General features: G+C 41.1%; 1 protein-coding gene across 6 annotated transcripts in view; it reads left to right on the forward strand.

Moving 5' to 3' along the window:
- LOC308585415 (uncharacterized protein) overlaps window positions 1–21,117 on the forward strand; it is a 212,077-nt gene that overhangs the window by 149,933 nt on the left and 41,027 nt on the right. For 5 of the 6 annotated variants that reach the window (XR_014007368.1, XR_014007370.1, XR_014007371.1 and 2 more), the window contains one exon: window positions 17,751–17,852. Coding sequence is in view for 1 of the 6 variants with exons in the window: in XM_081191080.1 (XP_081047206.1) it covers window positions 17,751–17,852; window positions 18,031–18,124 (196 nt within the window). In the remaining 5 variants the exon portion in view is untranslated. Of the gene's footprint in view, window positions 1–17,750; window positions 17,853–18,030; window positions 19,219–21,117 lie in introns of those variants that run through there. The other variant, XM_081191080.1, reaches the window with a different exon arrangement.

Consider the following 21,117-nt stretch of genomic DNA (forward strand, 5'->3'; position numbering starts at 1 on the left):
CAGTTAGATGAGAAATATTTTTGTAACTTTAAAGAAAATTCCTTTTTGTTAGTTTTATGAATTTAGCTACTGTAAGTCTGTAAGTCATCCCACCTCAGGGGCAATCAGATGCAAATGTTTTAAATCAGTAAACCATTACAAAACCTGTCTAAGATTGTGACATGCTCATCCCATATCTTTTAATCCAGTTGTGGCTAGTGATGTAAAATTGTCGAGAAAAATCTTTTGGAGAATATTCTCAAGAATATTCTTGATTAATGAGAATAATAGAGAATTTTCGTTTAAAATAGGAGAATATTCATTTTAATGCATTGAAAATGATATAATTTTAATTTATTGAAAATGATATAATTAGTTAATATACATGTTTATTCATGGGTAAACTTGTTCAGATGGCAACCAAAAACTGTACAGATATTTATTCAGTGGGGCAATGCAGTGAATTCATATTCTTTGATTTTTTTGCACCAAACTTGGAATTGAAAATTCAGCGTGAATGACTCAGGTTAATCACTGAGCCTGCCACTACCCATCAACTTGAAACATCAACTGTTTAAATCAAGGCCACCTCACATGCTGTTACACATAATTGTATAGGCCTAGGTACTTTAAGTCTATAAAGCATTAAAGCTACTTTCTGTAAAAAAAATCACACTGGATGTCCAAGGGTATAGAATTGCTAAGAGTAAGGTCACAGCAAAATAGAAAAAGGTTATTACATATAGTTGAAATACATACGAATTCAAATGTTCATCAAATTAAATGAATAGCATTTTAAAAACTTTTTTTTTTAAAAAAAAATGTTTTCTGTATCTCACATTTCAGAACTGCCAATGGTGAATGACACAATTCCCAGTAATGTAACTAGATCAAAAAATCATTATTCATTACTTACACTGGCTATATCACAGCTTGACTTATTATTTACTAGATTTTTTAAATGTGGGTTGTAAAACTGGTTCTTACATTAGAATTTACAGTTTGTGGAGAATATTCTCTGGAAAATTTTCTAGCAGAGAATATTCTCAAGAATATTCTCACATCACTAGTTGTGGCTGTGGAAATGGGAAAGACCACCTTTATTTTTCATGTATTCAATGCATTTTCTGATGCTTTCTTATTCACTAAAGTATCGCATACCGGATGACTTACAAAGTACCTATATTCCTTCGAAATAAACAGTATCTGACCTCTGGACTCTGGAAGACTATCAAAGATCTTGGCAGCACATCAGACGGTCTCTTAATATAACTTTCCAGCTATTTGTGGAAGTCCATCTCAGTTTTACGGAGGGGTGGGGGCTGACCGGGCTAGAGAGAGTTGGGGGTGGCAGCTTAGATTTGCATCCTCCTTCCGGAAGCCATTTCAGCCACGCAGCCCATTATGCATCTTGGTGCCCTTTTATAACTTAAGGACTCATTTGCAGATGTAAAGTAGATCCACAAGGAAAGCCAGAGCAAGTAAAGAAGAACAAAGGTCCAAGGTAATGTACAAGTCTTGCCTTGCTGCTGCATGTACATTTCATTTCAGAAAACTGCTGGCTTTTTTAGTCAAAGGGATTGGCATAGCTATAAATGTTAATTTCATTTTTCTTTATGAAGTGGTAAAGCAGATACCAATTCACAGCTGAGTATTCCCCCTGACCACTTACAGAACAATGTTAGTTTCCTTGGAAGTACGTTTCACGAACATTTTCTCTGAAAGGTGAAATAGGATCCTAAAAATCTGGCTTCATTCCCAAGGAAGCAGCAATACTCTCATTACGAAACTTTCTGTTGTCAGCCCAGTTTATCTTTAAATTGTCAATGTTTAGTAAAACTTTTTATGTAAAAACTAACCACAATCTCCTGTTTATTTTAGTAAGAGATGAACATATTCTTATATTAACGTTTGCAGGAAGGTGTTAAGTTCCAGTTCACTTTTTTATTCAGGCACGCCTAGAGTACTACAACAAATGTTGATATTTTATTTGCTTTCTTAGTTTGAGGTTGTTGGGGTTTACTTCTTACACAAAGATTTATATACTGCACTTTCGTGCTTATGCACCAGACTAGGCAAATCAAAATCATACAGCTTTGTGTATCTTAAAAGGAAATTAAATGCTATTCCTGACTTCATTGACTCAAAAGGATATTGCGCTTAGTCTGAGATTTCAGTTAGGTTTTTTTTTTTTAAATGGAGAGCGTCACATGGTACTAAAAGCTTGGGTGGACAAAAGTGTTCATTGGAAGGGAAAGCCTAGGAATTGAAATAATAATAATAATAATAATAATAATAATAATAATAATAATAATAATAATAATAATAATTTATTATTTATACCCCACCCATCTGGCTGAGTTTCCCCAGCCACTCTGGGCGGCTTCCAATCAAGTGTTAAAAACAATACAGCATTAAATAATGCACAACCCCTCTTCAAATTTTAACAGAGGTGATGTTGACTTATGGCAGTGGAAGAGGCAGGCTGGGTAATCCAACCTAATAGTCTGACCAAGAAATTCCTTGAGGCAACAGAAATTATAGAGTTTCCAAGCTAATTGGAAAACCCCTCAAGGGGAAGCTCAGTTTTCCCCACTTTCCCACCCTAACCCCTTTGGGCAACAACATTCCTTCCTGATATGTGGGGACAGTGGTCTCCCTCTGATTGTCGCCTCTTTTTCTGGTTCCATAGAAGTGAATGAAGCAAAAGTATCCATTCACTTTTATGAAGCAATGAAAGGGACTCTTAATTGGGAAGACCCGAGGGGAACACAGGGACGCAGGTGGCGCTGTGGGTTAAACCACAGAGCATAGGACTTGCAGATCAGAAGATCGGCGGTTCCAATCCCCGCGACGGGGTGAGCTCCCGTTGCTCGGTCCCTGCTCCTGCCAACCTAGCAGTTCGAAAGCACGTCAAAGTGCAAGTAGATAAATAGGTACCGCTCCTGCGGGAAGGCAAACGGTGTTTCCGTGTGCTGCTCTGGTTCGCCAGAAGCGGCTTAGTAATGCTGGCCACATGACCCGGAAGCTGTACGCCGGCTCCCTCGGCCAATAAAGCGAGATGAGTGCCGCAACCCCAGAGTTGGCCACGACTGGACCTAATGGTCAGGGGTCCCTTTACCTTTACCTAGGGGAACACAATAAATCCTAAGACTTACTTTCATTGATCTTAATGGGAGAGGACTGAGTATATTCTTATTTTCCCATTGAAATCAATAGGATCTTAAAATGCTCAGCTTCTGGCTTGATCACAGCTGGTACATATCTCAATTCAAAGCTTTAATCCATGTAGCTGGTATATTTGGCAGTATGTTGTTTGCAGCCCTTTTCCATCACGTGCCAGTACTTTAAAGCCAATTAAAGATCCAACTAAACGGAGAACCTCTGCTTCTTAATGGTGGCATAGGAGGGTTTTTGCCAGGCAAAGTGCTTTTGCAGTCAGCGCCTCCCTGCCTCCCACATTCCATGCCAGAGCAAGAGCCAGGTACTAAGGCGAACTGCGAGTGAAGCCCATTCCCCCGTCCCTGGGGGGGATTTGCAAGGATGATTTACCCTCTATCATCCTTGTTTTTCATTCACTGACAATCCATTGCTGTCGTGGAGGCTGCCTCCATTAAGGCAGATGGGCCCAGAAGTCTAAGGGGTGAATAATTATATGTGGGGGGGTACCTCCTGAGAAAATCAATTTAAAAAGCAATTGTACCAAATGGAATTGTGAAAATAATAAATGGGGGATTTTGTCTTCCCTCAGGGGAGCTCCTAGACTCCTTAGGGCAGACCCTCCAAGTGTCCCTATTTTCCAGGGACATCCCTGATTTAGAGAAGCTGTCCCAGTTTCTGATTTGACCCCGGAAAGCAGATCTATCATCGCCAGGGCCAAGGGCCTTGACACCTCTCATTTTTTCCATTCCATTTGTCCAGTGGAAGCACATGTTTGCAAATATGATCTGTGTAAACCAGTGTACCTTAGCTGCTACTCCTTGCACGGTGTTCACAAGCATGCATCTCTTGCTGCACTTTACTTGCAAGACTTCTCTGCCCTAATAGAAGGCTGTTGACAGGCAAGTCTCCCATATCTCAATCTTAGAAGTGATTGCTGAACAACACTCAGTGTCCGGAACCAATGCTAGATATGCCCAGACTTTTGCAGGGGCCTTTCTTAATAACTTTTCACTGGCCTGCTCATGTTCTCCCCCCTATTACAGTGGCACACCACTTTGGAACAACCAGTTTACTAGAATACCTCTTGCTTTGAGATATCACAGTGCTGTGTTTTCCTACATGATGTAGCTTGCCTAGATTCACCTGGTGAGTTTGTGGCTAAAGTGAGGAAAGATTTCAACTTGAAATTTAGCCTTTATACTGCACTTCATACTCTTGGGCTTGGTGCTATAATTGCGTGTGTTTTGTATGTCGAAGCTGTGCAGGGACATGGGCAAGGCCGGCTTGCCATATGAGTTCTGAATTTTCAAACCAATCTACTGACATTTGATGTCACAGGGATCCATTTTCCTTTTGTTTTGTTTTTTTTAAATGAGCTATTGCATTGGGGGATGCATTGCATATGAAAGGGCAAGGGTTCTTCAGACTATTACCATCTCATTCCTCTTACCCTTCTGATGTGTGGGCCAATTAAGTGATTCAAGAGCAATTGGTTGACAGCACGCGCTCTCACATACATGTGGATCATTATCATATAGATGTTTTGTGCCCAAAGCCTTTGAATTTAAATGAAGTGAAACTGTAAAATGAATAAATAAAATATATGTTTTAAACTATGCAAATAGAGAAGTGTAATGTTGGCAGCATACCTCAGTAGCAGACTTGAGTGACTCACATATAGAAGTGTGGTCATGTGAAGTTATGTGGCACTATCGTCATTATTTTGCTGATGCACCAAATAGTTGTATAAAAGACTTCTTCTTAACTGGTTTCATAGTTCTGTTCCAAACTCATTTCACAGATTTTAAAGTGGCATTCAGGTGTATGGAAGTAGTAATGGGCTGCTTGAGGGTTATTTACATCTGGCTCTTCAGAGGAAGACAGGTTTCATGTTGACAACCAACCTTACCCTGCCTAGAACTTGTGAACTTACTTATGTTTCCTAAGCAATAAAAATCAACACCTGAATCCATCAGGTAACAATATTATTTCCCCATATTATAATTAAAAAGGATGTTACTTCTACCAGTAATGTTTGTAGGCCTGTCTGCTCAGCTGGAATAACTTCTGCTTGTGTCAGCAGTTAAATTTGGTACAATTTCTAAAGATGAAGGGATTACAAGCAAACCCATCTGGCATGCATTACATTTTCCAAGTCAGACATTGCACTGCTAAAGATATTGGCAAATTATTTTTTAATTATTATGTAGGGGAAACAGGGCTGAATTTTTAAGAATCTGTTTAAACAGTAGATTAATCAGCTAACACAGGAGCGGGAAACCTGAGGCCCAGGTTCCAAATGTGGCCTCCCAACCCTCTCTGTTTGGCCCTCAAGACTCTCCCCAGACCACACACCTCGCTGGCCCTGCTTCGCAACCTCCTCAAATGCTTTTATGTGACTGGAATGTCTCCTTGAACTCTGCCCTTTGCTTGCCTGAATGGAGGATAGAGAAAGGTGCTTGCATGTGTGTGTGTGAAAAGTAGCTTACTGGAAAAGTAACGTGTACATTTGTTATTTACCCACTTTTGTTTCTGAACCCAGCCACCACTGACATGTGGCCCCTGAGAGATTTCCCAGAATGAATGTGTCTCTCAGGTTTCCTCCCCCACCCCCAGAACTTAAAACTTTAATCAATTTCAATTTGCAAAGGCAATTTTTATCCTGGATAGAGGCTGCTGTGTAATGGCACAAGTTAGTTTTCATGACTGAGTCTCATTGAAATCAGTGCAGTTGACTACACCTTAGCTTAGTTGCAACTACATTCTGTTGTTTTCTGCTGTTTTGGGTTGCAATTGCAACTAATATTTGCCACAACACACACACATCTGTATATATTATAATGCACATTCCTTTGAATATTATTAACAGTGACTCTTGTCAAGAAAATATTTTTCCCCCTGAAGTTACATTGCCATATTCTAAGTATAAGCAGTCACTGATCTTGTCCTGCTTCTTTCAGAACTTCATAACCACTTGTAAAAGGTGGAAAAGAAATAGGCAAAGCTGGAATTTCCAACATATTATAAATTAAAATGTTGTAAGCTTCTGAATCTGTAAGGTCTTCATCAGACTTGTGTGGAGTGGGAAAAATAAAACAGATTCATTTTCATATATGGAGTAATTTCTTTTATCCAGGTATCAGGGCTGGCCCAATATATTTTGGCACCTGAGGTGAACCACAAAACGGTGCCTCCCTCCCTGCCAGGAAAGAAGGGGTGAGTGAATATCTGCATCAGGAACAAGGGGGGAATAAAGATCTACATCAGAATCTGCTGCCCCTGTGGAGCCTGCCGCCCGGGGCAGTCTCCTCACTTTGCCTCATGGGTGGACCGGTCCTTGCAGGTATGGTGCTTGTTGGAGAAAGGAAGTAGGCTAGGGGTGCAAATGTTTTTGGCATTTGCTGTGAGGGGGAGAGAGAGCTCAGTGAGGATGGGGGACCCTGCTTTCTGCGGTTGTATCTGATCTCCCTCAATTTCCAGGCAGTGCTTAACTGCAGTGGCGTAGCGTGGGAGGTGCAGGGGGGGCGGCTGCACCGGGCGCAACATCTGGGGGGGGCGCTCGCACTCGCAGCTCTCTGCTCCCTGCTAAAATCCACGGGTTAGGGGGTGCAAATTACTTGCCTTGCCCCGGGTGCTGACAACCCACGCTACGCCACTGCTTAACTGAGAAGTGCCTGAGCTCTGGCCTATAGGAATTATAACCATTGGCTTTGGAACAGAGATAACTGGGTCACTCTGTCTTTGCTCCATGTCATTTCTACATAGGAATCCATGTGCAGTATGTGATATTTGAATTGATGTTAAGTTCTGCCTAAAGTAGTTGGTCTCCATGATGCATCATTGACACATATAAGTCTTCACTGGATGTTTCAGTGAGGTGATGAATATCTTTGTGTAAACAAGTCCATGAGCCATTGTGAAACAAAAATTCCAATTTCAGCACCTTGAGGTCCTCCCCCCATCTTTGTTCTGGTTGTTCCAAACACTAGCTGTGACAGTGATGGCATTGGTCATAAATCATTTGCTGTTATTTGGTTGTTGTTTGTTGTCGTTTAGTCGTGTCCGACTCTTCGTGACCCCATGGACCAGAGCATGCCAGGCACTTCTGTCTTCCACTGCCACCCGCAGTTTGGTCAAACTCATGTTGGTAGCTTCGAGAACACTGTCCCGCCATCTTGTCCTCTGCCGTCCCCTTCTCCTTGTGCCCTTAATCTTTCCTAACATCAGAGTCTTTTCCAAGGAGTCTTCTCTTCTCATGAGGTGGCCAAAGTATTGGAGCCTCAGCTTCACGATCTGTCCTTCCAGTGAGCACTCAGGGCTGATTTCCTTCAGAATGGATACGTTTGATCTTCTTGCAGTCCATGGGACTCTCAAGAGTCTCCTCCAGCACCAGAATTCAAAAGCATCAATTCTTCGGCCATCAGCTTTCTTTATGGTCCAGCTCTCACTTCCATACATCACTACTGGGAAAACCATAGCTTTAACTATACAGACCTTTGTTGGCAGGGTGATGTCTCTGCTTTTTAAGATGCTGTTGATGTTTGCCATTGCTTTTCTCCCAAGAAGCAGGCGTCTTTTAATTTCGTGACTGCTGTCACCATCTGCAGTGATCAAGGAGCCCAAGAAAGTAAAATCTCTCACTGCCTCCATTTCTTCCCCTTCTATTTGCCAGGAGGTGATGGGACCAGTGGCCATGATCTTCGTTTTTTTGATGTTGAGCTTCAGACCATATTTTGTGCTCTCCTCTTTCAAGATTCCCCAAAATGAGTACATTGAGACATTCTACCAAAGGTAGACATGCATCCCTTTGTGCTGCCCACATCACTAACATTTTCGAGAAGCTACTTTTAATGTACTAGCTAATTATGGGGGGGGGGTATAATGTCACTAGAATACTGTTTTGAGAATGACTTCTTTCAACTGTGCTGAAATTATTCATTCTAGGGTCACCCCACTACCTCCCCCATTTGGATTCATCTGTTGTATCCCCTATATCATACTTTAGGTTCTGTAAATAGCCAGTCACAGGATAAAAGTATTCTGTATAGTTTAGATGTCAGTCCTCTCATGTTGACAACTCTTGAAAGTACAAGCTCATCAAAATCGGTGAGAGCATGGGTAGCTTGAGCCTCTATTTTTTTTCCTTTTTTATATTTTATTAGGTTTTATCAATAGAAAAGTTTAGAAAAATACGAAAACAAAAAAATACAAAATTACAAAATACAAAAATACAGACATTAAACACAAAGAAAGAAAAAGAAAAAACACATATAAAAGAAAACAAAAACTCCCTCTTTCTTAATTTCTCATCTTTAGTTAGCTTATTTTCCTGACTTCCTCACGTCTCCCTTTTTTTGTATCCCTTTTAAAAATTGGTTCAGCAAATTCATGTCCTATTAGTTTATCTATTATTAATCCCATCTTACATTTTACCTTGTTGCTAGAACCCCTTCAATTCATTTCAATGTCATCAGCATTCAAAAATTTTACAACATTTCTGCAAATAAGTTTTAAATTTCCTCCAATCTTCTTCCATCAACTCTTCTCCCTGGTCTCGGATTCCGCCAGTCATTTCCGCCATCTCCATATAGTCTATTAGTTGCATCTGCCATTCTTCCAAGGTGGGTAGGTCTTGTGTCTTCCAATGCTTTGCGATGAGGATTCTTGCTGCTGCTGTAGCATACATAAAAAAAGTTCTATCCTTCTTTAACACCGATTGGCCAACTATGCCCAGGAGAAAGGCCTCTGGTTTCTTTGGGAAAGTATATTTAAATACCCTTTTCAGTTCATTATATAGCATTTCCCAGAAAGCCTTAATCCTTGGGCACGTCCACCAAAGGTGAAAAAATGTACCTTCAATTTCTTTACATTTCCAACATTTGTTATCGGGCAAGTAATATATTTTTGCAAGCTTGACTGGGGTCATGTACCACCTATAAATCATTTTCATAATATTCTCTCTTAGGGCATTACATGCCGTGAATTTAATCCCAGTGGTCCACAACTTCTCCCAGTCAGCAAACATAATATTATATCCTATATCTTGTGCCCATTTTATCATTGCAGATTTTACCGTTTCTTCCTCAGTATTCCATTTCAACAGCAGATTGTACATTCTTGAAAGTATCTTAGCATTGGGTTCTAACAATTCTGTTTCTAACTTTGTTGAGCCTCTATTTCTTGTCTTGATATGAAATAAGTGGTTTGCCTCAAGACTAGCCAGTTACATCCTAGGGTTCCAGGTTTCTCCTGCAATATTCTTTCTTTTAATCAGCTCTGAGTTCTAGTAAAAATCAAGTAAAAAAGGCAGGATGGTAAGTAGTGGGGATATTGGAAATGCAAAACTTTTTGTCCTGGATTTGCGCACCTTAAGGGTTTACATATATCACTTTTTTTGTTCAGGTAAGACAAGTTTGGTTTTTTTAACAGCTTTTTAAAAAAGTATGTAAGGTAAGGAATGTGTGTTGAACAAGACAAAGCTGGACTAGGTTTTCTTTTTTATAATTTTATTTTTTATTTTCCCATTATACAAATATTATCACACAAATACATTTATACAACAAATTTAAAACATCAAATCCTCGACCCTCCTCCCCACTTTCTGTGGTTATATATTTTATCACTGCATATCCAGTTCATACCTAATTACTATTTATCTTTTATATTCTATTTAAGTTATTCTAACTACACACTTTTATGTCAATCCTGCTAATGATTTAAATTGTTTACAATAATTTACAAATAATCAATAATTTTTCTCTCCATTCTGTATTAAAATGTCTCTCTTCCTGACTTCTTAATCTTCCAGTAAGTTTCACCATTTCTGCATACTTCCAACAGTTGTTGTTGTGAATCTTCCTTGGTTGGAACCGTTTCTTCTTCCTACCTCTGGGCATATGTCATTCGAGCATCGTGGTAGCGTACATGAATAGCTTCCTTTGTTCTTTGGGTACCTCTGAGCCTATTATTCCTAAACTTCTAGTTTTTAAATAAATATTATTTTCAACTCATTTTAAAATCATTTCCCAGAATGCTTTGTCACCACCTTACAAGAGCACCATATGTGAAAAAGGTACCCTCTTTCTCCTTAAACTTCCAACAGGCATCCGATTCTGACTTCTACATTTTTGCTAGTTTACTAGGTGTGAGATACCATCTATATATCATTTTCATATAATTTTCTTTTATCACGTAACATGCTATAAATTTTAGCTCAACATTCCATAATCTGACATTTCGTTATGTCCTATATCCATTGCCCAGTGTATAATTGATTATTTCACCTGTTCATCTTTGGTTTGCCATTCTAGTAGCATCTTATTCATTTTTGACAGAACTTTATTATTATTATTATTATTATTATTATTATTATTATTATTATTATTATTATTATTTTATTTAGCAGGTCTCTTTCTGGTTAGGAAGTTTGAGTCATAGCCATTTTTCTTATCCAGTTTAAATACCTCATTAAGCTGATAGTATTGCAACCAGCTTCTTACCATTCCTGCAACTTCCTCAAACCTATTTAATTTAATCTCACCATCCACTTCTGTTAATAAAGTTCTAAATGTTACCCAGTCCTCTCTCATATTCCTTTTTTTAACCTCTATGGCTTGTATAGGCGAAAGCCATAAGGGTGTTTTCCTTCCCAGCAAGTTTTTATATTTATTCCATACTCTATACATTTTTTCCTGATTACATGATTCAGGAAACCTTTATGCATTTTAGTTTTTCCATACCACAAATAGGCATGCCAGCCAAATTCCAGCAATTCCAAGATGGCGAACGGCACTTAGTCAGCGCGAGTGTGAGCTCCCTGATTTATCTTTTAACATTGTTTTAATGAGCATAGAAACCTTTTAACCTTTTAACTTTTAACTTTAGTTTTTAGTTTTTAGTTTTTAGTCTTAGTTTTAAATTAGTGAGTAGGAGGACGCCTTTTTCTATCGGGGAGACAACCATTAACCTTGAAACTGGGGTGGTTGCATGAAGAGAGAAATGACTAAGCAACTATACAGCCCTGCTTGTGGGAGAGGAACTGGGAAACGTACCAGAGATTCCAGAGATATAGACGACACAGAGGAACTGAGATGCCTGCCTCTTGCTAAACAATCAAAAATTAGCGAATCTGAAGGTACAAAGGATGTTTTTAATGTCCCGGTTTCAAACTCTTTCGCACTGCTGGCGGAGATGAATGACGGGGAAACCAGTGTGAAGGAACCTTTTGATGACCTGCCTACTAGACCTTCAAGCGGTGGTGATGCTGGCATCCACTCGAGTGTTTGCACTGGAGCCCGTGGGGGCTGCATTGATGAGATACTATTTGAACACTCATCTACTTTAGACCTGGTTGCTAGAACAGTGGACTATATCTTTAAATACATAAAAGACATCCGAGGATCCTTGGAGAAGATTATCTCGCTTGTATCCCTAACAGGTAAAGACAGTTCCCCTGATGTACCACCTGAGATGAAGCCCTTACAAATGCCCAGAGCACCCGTTTTACCTCATACCTCCTGTATAATTCCTCAAGCTGCTGGCAATCAGAAAAGTGAGCAAGGTGAGCAAAATAAGAAGGAACAACAGTCTGCACCTCCTCACAAACTGCTGCTGCAAGCTACCAAAATCTGCCTAACGGTTTGCCCCTTTAGAGGCAAGGTAATAAACTGGCATTATAAGAGTGATATAAGGAGACACCTAGCGGAGCTTCTGAGGGTAATCCCAAGCTCTATTGACCTGAGGCATATTGATCATATTAGCAGCAGACCTCAGAGGCAGAGAGTGCTGCTCTCCTTTAAAACCAAAAAGCTCCCTGCACTTATTATGTCCTCAAGAAGCCTTCTAATTAACTATGGAATCCTTGCTACAAGAGTCTTTACCAATACCAAGATCTGCCCCCTCTTACCAAACTGCTTGTTCAAAAAGAAAGCAGATAAGTCTGAGGGTCCGCCAATTGCCACGACCCCAACTCCCCTGGCCGCAGATCTAATCAGCTGGATTGACGCCCCCCTGCCTCCACTGACAAAGGCTATACATCTGGAGAATTCTACGGAGCGTGAGTTACTTCTATCCTTCTCCCAATTGCCAAAACTGGAGCGGACAGAGATAACAGACAGATTGGACGAGTTGCTACTCTGTCTCCGTAACTCAGAAGATCATGCTCATGTAAATAAGATGAATTCCTCACCAATTGTAGATCAGTCTACACAAGCCCAAGTGGTACCTGCTTTAACGACCTTTGATCTGCAACCTGGCTGTACACGGCCTCGGGATGTCAAGCCCGGGCAGGATACAGTGGAAGATTTGACAACCCTCTGGTCAAACTCGGAAGCTGTGGCAAGACTGGATGCTCTTTTGGAGGCAAACCGAAAAGGATGCCTTCCACCTGCCTTACACTGCATGTTTCCTACAGCATCCGCAGATCCAAAAGGCCCACCCCCCTCAATCTTAGAGCATACTTTAAATGTAGAGTCTATGGACCTGTCGTTAAGTGATACTCCTGTGCACCAGAATCCATCCCTGCAGCTACCAATAATTAAGCCTCAAACCATGGCTGCTGCTGCGGTAAGTGGTGCTCGGAAATTGCCTGGTAAGCAAGCTACAATTACTTCCTTCTTCCAGCCTATTGTCCCCCCTCGCCGCGTGCATTCCCAGGTGGATTCTGCCGTGCTGGTTCCGCAAGGCCCAGCATGACTCGAAGGGGTGACCAGGAGATTACTTACTTTCTTATCCTGGAATGTAGCTGGCATTAAACCTAAGCTGATGGATCCATCCTTTGTCGCCTACATAAAAGGCAGTCATATTCTTTTGCTGCAAGAGACCTGGGCTTGTGAGGGCTTCTCCCTATCAGGGTATAAGGGCTTCTACCTGAATGCACAACAGAATTTACTATCATCTGGCAGACCACAAGGTGGGTTGGCTACCCTAGTTTCTTTGGCCTTAAACCTGCAGGTGGAACAAATCGACATCCAGTCGTCATCCATGCTGGGTGTAAAGCTACAAACAGCGGAGGAAGTGTTTGTGGTGATTAATGTTTATTTGCACCCAATCTATAAGAAAAACCTGGTGGACCAAAGATGGAGGGAAATTCAACAGACTCTTGAAACTCTCCTAGAGAAATATCCTGAAGCCACCTTCCTAGTTGCAGGAGATTTCAATGGCCGATTGTCTCACTCTGATAAATCATTATTTGCTAAGTATAATAAATATCCCTCACTACCCATTTTAACCTCAGACCTTTTACCTAGGAATTTTAAAGACAGTGTTGCTACATATGCAGGTTTTAAATGTAGACAAACCTTGATGGCTCTTAATTTTCACCTTTTAAACGGAGCTCTCAGTTCTGATTACCCTGCCGAATTTACTTTCTGGTCAGGCTCCCGAGCCTCTACCATAGACTTTATTTGGACATCAGTAGACCTAATTCCCAAAATTTCCAACTTTAGGGTGGTAACGAGGCTGGAAAGTGACCATTTTCCATTAGAACTTTCTCTGACCCTGGATGGAGATTTGGCTACCTATTCCTGTGTGCCTATTACAAATAACCAGCTTCAGATGAGGCCCACTGCCCTAAAATGGACCGACAATATGGCTCAACGGATAAATGAACTCCTTTGGTCTGACCAACTGCAAGAGACAAGGGACTCCCTTATCCAGGCAGTTGAGCCACTGCCAATATATGACAATTTAGTAGAACTGCTAAAACCTTCGTTGGCTAAGACCCCGGTAATGAATAGTAACCATTTCTCTCATAAAAAGTGGTTTGACGAGGAATGTAGACTCTTCAAGAACAACCTATATAACGAATTCTTGGCATATAGGGCATCAAATGACCCCGCACCTAGCAGTCACCTTATGAACCTCAAGAGAAGGTATAAAGCACTATTAAAGGAAAAGAAGCTTGCGGCAGAAAGAAATGATTGGAAGAACCTTCTAAAAGCTGCAGAAAATAGAAATCCCTCCTCCTTTTGGCACCAAATTTCCAAATACCTGGGTAGACCGTTGTCAAGGATAGAACCTCAAATTTCAGCTGACACCTGGGAAAGCTTCTTCTCCGATTTATATGCAGCTCACGCACCCAGCGGAGGAAGGTTAGATTTGGCCCCCTTGCCAGAGTGGGATCCTGTTACCTGCTCTGAAGTGGAAACACTTATAGGCCAATTTGAGGCGGGCAAGGCACCCGGAGACGATCTTATTTCCATAGATGTTATTAAAGCCAATAAGGATTGGTGGTGTCCACCTCTAGCAGCTCTTTTTACTTATATAAACAAAACAGCACAATTTCCTCCAAGCTGGAACTCTGCACTGATTGTGTTAATTCACAAGAAAGGGCCGCGCACAGACCCGGCCAATTTTAGACCAATTAGCCTGCTAAATGTTATTGGGAAGATCTATTCAAGATTTCTACTTAACAAATTAACGACCTGGATGGAAAGCAACAATATCATCGCAGAGGAGCAGGCGGGTTTCCGCCCCGGAAGATCAACAACAGACCAAATCTTAATCCTAAATCACTTGGCCACCAAGTACGCTGGCAATGGCCTAAAAGCCCTCCACGTCGCCTTTATAGACTTTAAGCAGGCCTTTGATCTAATTCCCAGGAACCAGCTATGGACAAAATTGGCAGCGACATCTATCGACCGCCGCCTTCTCTTGCTGATTATTAATTTGCATACAAATACCCTCTTGAGGATTAGGATAGATAGTAAGGGGCTAGTCTCCAATCCGGTTGCCACCACTAGGGGGGTAAGACAGGGCTGTTTGCTTGCCCCTGCTCTGTTTAACTTCTATATTAATTCGCTAGTGGTGCATATGGCAAATGCTGATTTCCATCCACCAAAACTGGCAGGACGAGCCTTAAATGTCCTACTGTATGCGGACGATGCCGCCCTATTAGCTACCTCCCCCATCGGATTAAGGAGGATGCTTCGAGCTCTTCATGAATATGAGACCCAACACGAGCTCCAATTAAATTATGCCAAGACCAAAATAATGGTCTTTGCTGCTCGACCGAAACCTAATTTATGGTCAATTAATGGTATTCCTTTAGAGCAGGTCAGTTGCTTCAAATACCTGGGTCAGGTTGTAAGATCAAATAGGTCCTTCCTGGCGCACAGAGAATACATAGCCTCGAACGCATACAAAGCAGCCCTGGCGATTAGAACCCTGTACTCCAAGAAACAGGCACAGACTGTCAATGTTGCCTTACGTCTCTTTAAAATGAAAGTCCTCCCTCTTCTGCTGGTGGGCATTGCCTTGGGCTCACGTAGGGATTTTGAAAAATTGGAATCTATCCAAACCCAATTCCTCAGGGCCATACTCAGGATCCCCCCCTCCGTGGCAGGCGCGATCATGAGATTGGAAACCGGTTGCCAAGCCTTTAGGTATGTGGCCCTGAAAGCGAAGCTATGGCTATGGCTCAAGCTCTGTTTCAGACCGGTGGGTTTGGCCCCCTTGATTCTGAGGGATAACTTTAAATCTCCATGGGAAGGGGAGATAGTGGAGGAAGTGCAGAAGTGTGGGTTGTCCTCCCTTTATATAGAGTCCATGACGTATAGCCACGCAAAGGCGGTGATCGCGCAAAGATTAAGGGATATTGCCAGACAGGAGGACATAGCCCGTGTGAAACCTGGGTTGTTTCTGGGGGAGCAGTTGTATCGGGCTGCCCCAGCTCGCTACCTGGCGGATATCCACTACGTGGAATACCGCAGACTATTTACTGCGGCTAGGCTGAATGTTCTTGACTCGGCGGTCCTGAAGGGAAGATATGGAGGAGTTCCATATGACCAGAGATTATGCCACTGTGCATTGGGTGAGGTAGAATCCACAGAGCACATTTTATTGAGCTGTCCCTTCTACAACGATTTAAGACAGTATCTTATAACTCCATACTTACCCCAGCTCAGTTCCCGACAAAGAGGAATCCAGACAGCATATCTGCTAAATAAGTCTTCTGGGAAAACAACCTTGTCAGTGGCTAAATTTCTTTTCCTGGCACTCAAGCGTCGGAAACGTATAACTGAATGCTTTGATGTGGGTTATCTGTGAGAGGTCTATTTCTGTGGCCCTACCTTACCTATGTATCTCCTATGATGTTATAGTTTATAATTATTGTGTAATGTTTTAATTCTGACTATCGGTCGAATAAAGAAATTAAAAAAATTGATGCCAGCCAAATTTATTATCGTGACCTAGATCCAAAACCTGTGTGTTTCTCAGTGTCAACCACTCCTTTAACCAGCAAAAACAGGATGTCTCATAATATAATCTTAAATCTGGCAGAGAGAATCCCCCTCTTCCTTTACCATCTATCAGAATTTTATATTTTAGCTGTTAAATAGTGGGTAGACATAGCAGATGACGCAGCAATTTCTCCAAAGCAGCTCTTGTTTATTCACAGGCCAGAACAGAACCGAACAGCCAACAGCTCAGCCGGCCTGCTTTTATAGGCAGCCGGCTGTCCACATTATAGCAACAACAACCCAGGGTTTCCCACCTAAAGTAATCAACGTGGACCTGAGTGAAAACTATATACACGATACTCCTGGTGGCCAGGGGGAGAACTTCAATACATAACATTATCCTTGTCCCCCACCCCTGGCAGACAAATCTAGAAACATCCTTTTGCCATTCTTTAAAGCATCCTGCATTGCTGATTGCCAGAGCTGTTTGAAATAAAAATAACATCTTTGGTAACACATTCATTTTTATGACTGACATCCTTCCCATTGATGAAAGTTTCATCCTTCCTCATATTTCAGTATTTTTAAAACTCTTACCAGATTTTAATATCATATTTAAATAAATTAATACTTCTTGCTGTTAACCATATTTCTAGGTATTTAACCATTTTCTGTGTTGTTAGACCAGTACTTATCTGTAGTACACTTTTAACATTTTCTCTCATATTTTTCACCAACATTTTATATTTAGTCTTTTTTAATCTGATACCTGCTACTTCTCCAAATTTTCTGATTCCTTCCAGTGCCTTTGGGGTTCTTCCCCAGATATCATCACGTGAGCTGGGTGTTCTGAAGCAATAAAACAGTCCTGTTGCATCTCGCTGAGTGTTGAGATAGCCCAGGGATTCCAGGCACGTACCCAGGGTTCAGGTTTCCTTTTGGAATGAGGGACTCCGGAGGCTGTGGTGTCTGTGATATATGATTTATTTATACATATCTACAACATGAGCCTGCACTGCAGGGGTTCACAGCCCTAACACCCCAAAAGCGTCTTGTTTCTCCTGTTTCTCCCACAACATTGAATTCAAAGAGAGATCTGGCATGGATTCAAATGGAGGTCTCTCTGGCTCTCTGCTTGCTGTTTTCCTTCCTAGGCCACATCATTGCTCTCAACTTCATTACTTCTCACTATTTGCGAGTTGAGGAAGGAGCCCTGCCCACTCGCTGCCTCTCACAGAGCTCCTTGCTTGGTTCTCTTTGCACTTCGCCAGGAGGCTAGCCTGACACTTGCTGAGTCCAGGGATTAAAGAGTTCTGGCACCCATAAACTCATTAACACTACTAATATTCCTTTAGCTAGTTCTGAAGGCAGACACTCCAGATGAACTTACCTCTTTCTTTCTCTCCCATTTTTTTCTTTTCTTTTCAGCACCCTCAAGATATGTGGGCTCTCCATTCACTGCCACTCACTGTTCCAAGCTTCTTTCAGCAAGGCCAGTCTACATTTGTTAGATGATCTGTGTGGTACCAGGTAAGCAAACTGTACCTTTTAGATCAAAATTTACAAGTTATTAAAATGCATGTTGTCCTAGCTGTGTGGAAGCTACTTTTTCACAATACCCTCCCACAATGTTTAAATTTCAATGCTGTATTTTTAAAGGAGATTTTTTTAATATATCAATGTTTTCAAAGAATGTTTTTTTTTCTAGCTACAGACTGAACAAGGAAAGAAGCAAAATATTTATTTTACCTGTTTCAAGCTACCATCCTAACTTTACTGAACTTGGAATTAAATCAAAATGAAATTCCTTCAGAGTAATGGATATAATGGAACTGATGTCCTGCAGTTGCTTAGGTCCCGCAAGGATGCGCAGTTTGTTTCTGTGGGGCGGGAGGAAACACCCAGTTTGGGTAGGAACTGGACTCCCATCATACTTTTCCTGGCTTCTCCTTTATGTGCTGCAATGCTTTGACCATTTCTGCTTAGCTGGGCATACAGAAATGGAACAGGGGTAGCCTAAGGCTTCACCTCTTCTCTGTGTCAGGTGCAGGGGTATAAAAACTTTAGAAGGCTACTTCCCACATAGGCCTGTGGAGCAATTATAAGCAGCAAAGAGTCTTACTGCATCACAGTGATGATGATATGGTCGCATTAGCTTTATATGGGCGCATTACATGTTACCCTCATTTGGCCAAAGAATGCAACTAAATTATTCCACTACCAGTAATGTTAAATGTTGTGAACTCAAAAGAAACTTTGATTCTGTAGGAGGAAACAGTATTTTAATTTCTGGAGAAAAGTGAGAAGGGGTTTGGGGAAAATAGTGAAATAATCTAAGGTAAGCATCAGTTGGTGGTTTTAAATCTGTGGTGCTATACTAGGGTTTTTTTGCGGGGGGGGCGTCATGTTAAAATTAAATATATCGAACACATTCTTTATAAAAAGTAACATTTGATCTGTTTGTTGCTATAAAAACATGAATGGCCTTTATTTGGCTTTATTGTGCTTGGCCAGCTTTACTGCTTTTCTTTTGAAAGGCAACACGCTTTCTGAATGTCAAGTTAAAACATTCATTACAGGACTTGAATAAAATGCCAAATATAGTTCCACATAATATTTCCTTTTGCGTAAATAGCCACTTGCCGGATTGCTTCTGGTGAACAGGAAGTCTCACCCGGTGACCAGGCAAGGTCATCCAGGAGGAAACATTTCTTCTGGTTTTTAATCTAGGTTCTCCATGATGTGGAGAAAGATCAGCATCATAACATCTGGAAGTGGGGTGGTTCTAAAGGATTTTAGCTCAAATTTGCTTCCCAAACCTACCCCCCCCCCATGGAGCCCTTAAAAATTGTTAATGGTCTTGGTGGACCACTTAATGATTTTTCTGCCTGTTATTAATGCTGTATGATTTTAATTGTGTTTTTATTGCTTATTTTATTTCTTTTATTTATTTCTTCTATATTTTATTATATTGCATTTTGTATTCCATTTCAGATTGTAATCCACTAAAAGGCAATTTAAGAAATTAAAGAAGCAACAAATTTCAGTTTAAAAATGAATGTTAATATTTACTGTGGACATACAGTGGAGCCCTTGAATGAAACTTGTGGATTACTGGTGGTTCCCTGGACCACAGACTGGAAACCCCTGTGCTAGAAAAACCTGTTACCACTCCAACCCTGGTTCTATTCTACTTGAGGACAGACTGCTGTCTGTTGAATTCAGCAGAGCCATAAACTAGCCTCTTTCCTGAAATACTCAGGTGCACAGCATGTGGAACATGGCATTGCTTGGTCAGGGTAGCAGAGAGCCCTCATACAGTAATCAGAGATGCAGAGACTAGATCAGAACCTTTCCAGAAATTGGGAATGGATTATTTGTTGTCAGAAGTGTTGAGTTGGTTACTTACATTCCCCCCACCTGCATCTGGAACCTGGCAGGTGGAAGAGTGGTTTAGGGAGCAAAGGTTTCTGGGTAGAGTTGTAAGGACCAGTTACTGGGGAAAACAGTTACTGGAGAGAGTGCAGTTGCCCTCAGATCCTGCTTGTGGTCTTCCTACACACATCCGCTTGGCTACTGTGAGAACAGAATGCTAGACAAGATGGGGTTTTGGACTTATTGAACCCTGCTCTGAGAATCCTTACAATACCACCTTTTAACCATTTAATTTGAGTCAAAACACTTCGTAATCTAAAGATGGAACCCATGAATTGGCTAAATCTGCAGCTCTGGTTGAAATCCACAGGATTGAGTTGCATCCTAGAGTGTGTCAAAACCCCAAAGAAAAGTAAGAGTTGGACAAATATGAGGGATAGTCATCTGCCTCCATATTTCTTCTTGACTCTGTGATGTTCATTGTGTGTTGATAATTCTAAAGGTGTCATTGGCCAAGAGTAAACCGCACAATGCAGCTGGAGTTAACTCTTTATAAGCAAAAACACGATCTGCACAGAATTGGTGGAGTGTCAGGCCTAATAAGCACACCAAATAATCCCTGGTAGGCCTTGCCCCCATGAGGCAGTTGCTGAGACGGAAGATCCCTGCCTCTCCACAGCTCCTAAAGTCCCCTACTCTCCAGGGCTTTCCCAAGCAATTGGAGACTGCACTTGTGTGAAGCCCACCTCGCCTCTTTTCTAAATTTGTTGGGATCCTTTCTGTTGTTGTGTGGCTCCAGTATACAAATTTAGGAGAAGGATCAAGAGAAGCAAGCTGTGTCAAAATATCACTTTTGTTTGGGGGGAGTTTAGGTTTAAGGAAGGCATAAAAGGGTTGCTTAATATTAATTCATTTTTATTTAGTTTGGGTGTTGAATGTCTTCAAGATTCACTTCTCAGTTAATCTAACAATAGCTTGATTTTTTACAAGAAAAAGAAATATTAAAACTATTATTTTAGTTGTCAAGGCAACAATGCTTACATACATGATTATGAAAAAGATTTATATAAAATGGTACATTAGGTCGTTATGGTAACTCCAATACTTTGAAAACACCAAACTGCCACTTTGGAGCATTGCTCTCCTGCCACTCCCTGGCCAACCCTAGTGATAGCTTGATTTGCAGATTGGTTTTGAATATGGCTTAACTTGACATTTTTGAACCTGATATGGTTTTTAAGGGACGAGCACAAACTCTGTCCAATAGGAACAATCCAGCAAAATGTCGTTGGAAACCCTGCACCATTCAGATGAATGGTGCGTAATTTAGTTGCAGCTGAGATCCGTTCCATTGTTCTCAGCATGACTTAGTTATTCTGACAGATTTCCTCCTTGTGATGTGCAACATTTCCCCCTCCCC

Source organism: Podarcis bocagei (genome assembly GCF_964188305.1).
Source record: "Podarcis bocagei genome assembly, chromosome: 4".
Taxonomy (NCBI): domain Eukaryota; kingdom Metazoa; phylum Chordata; class Lepidosauria; order Squamata; family Lacertidae; genus Podarcis; species Podarcis bocagei.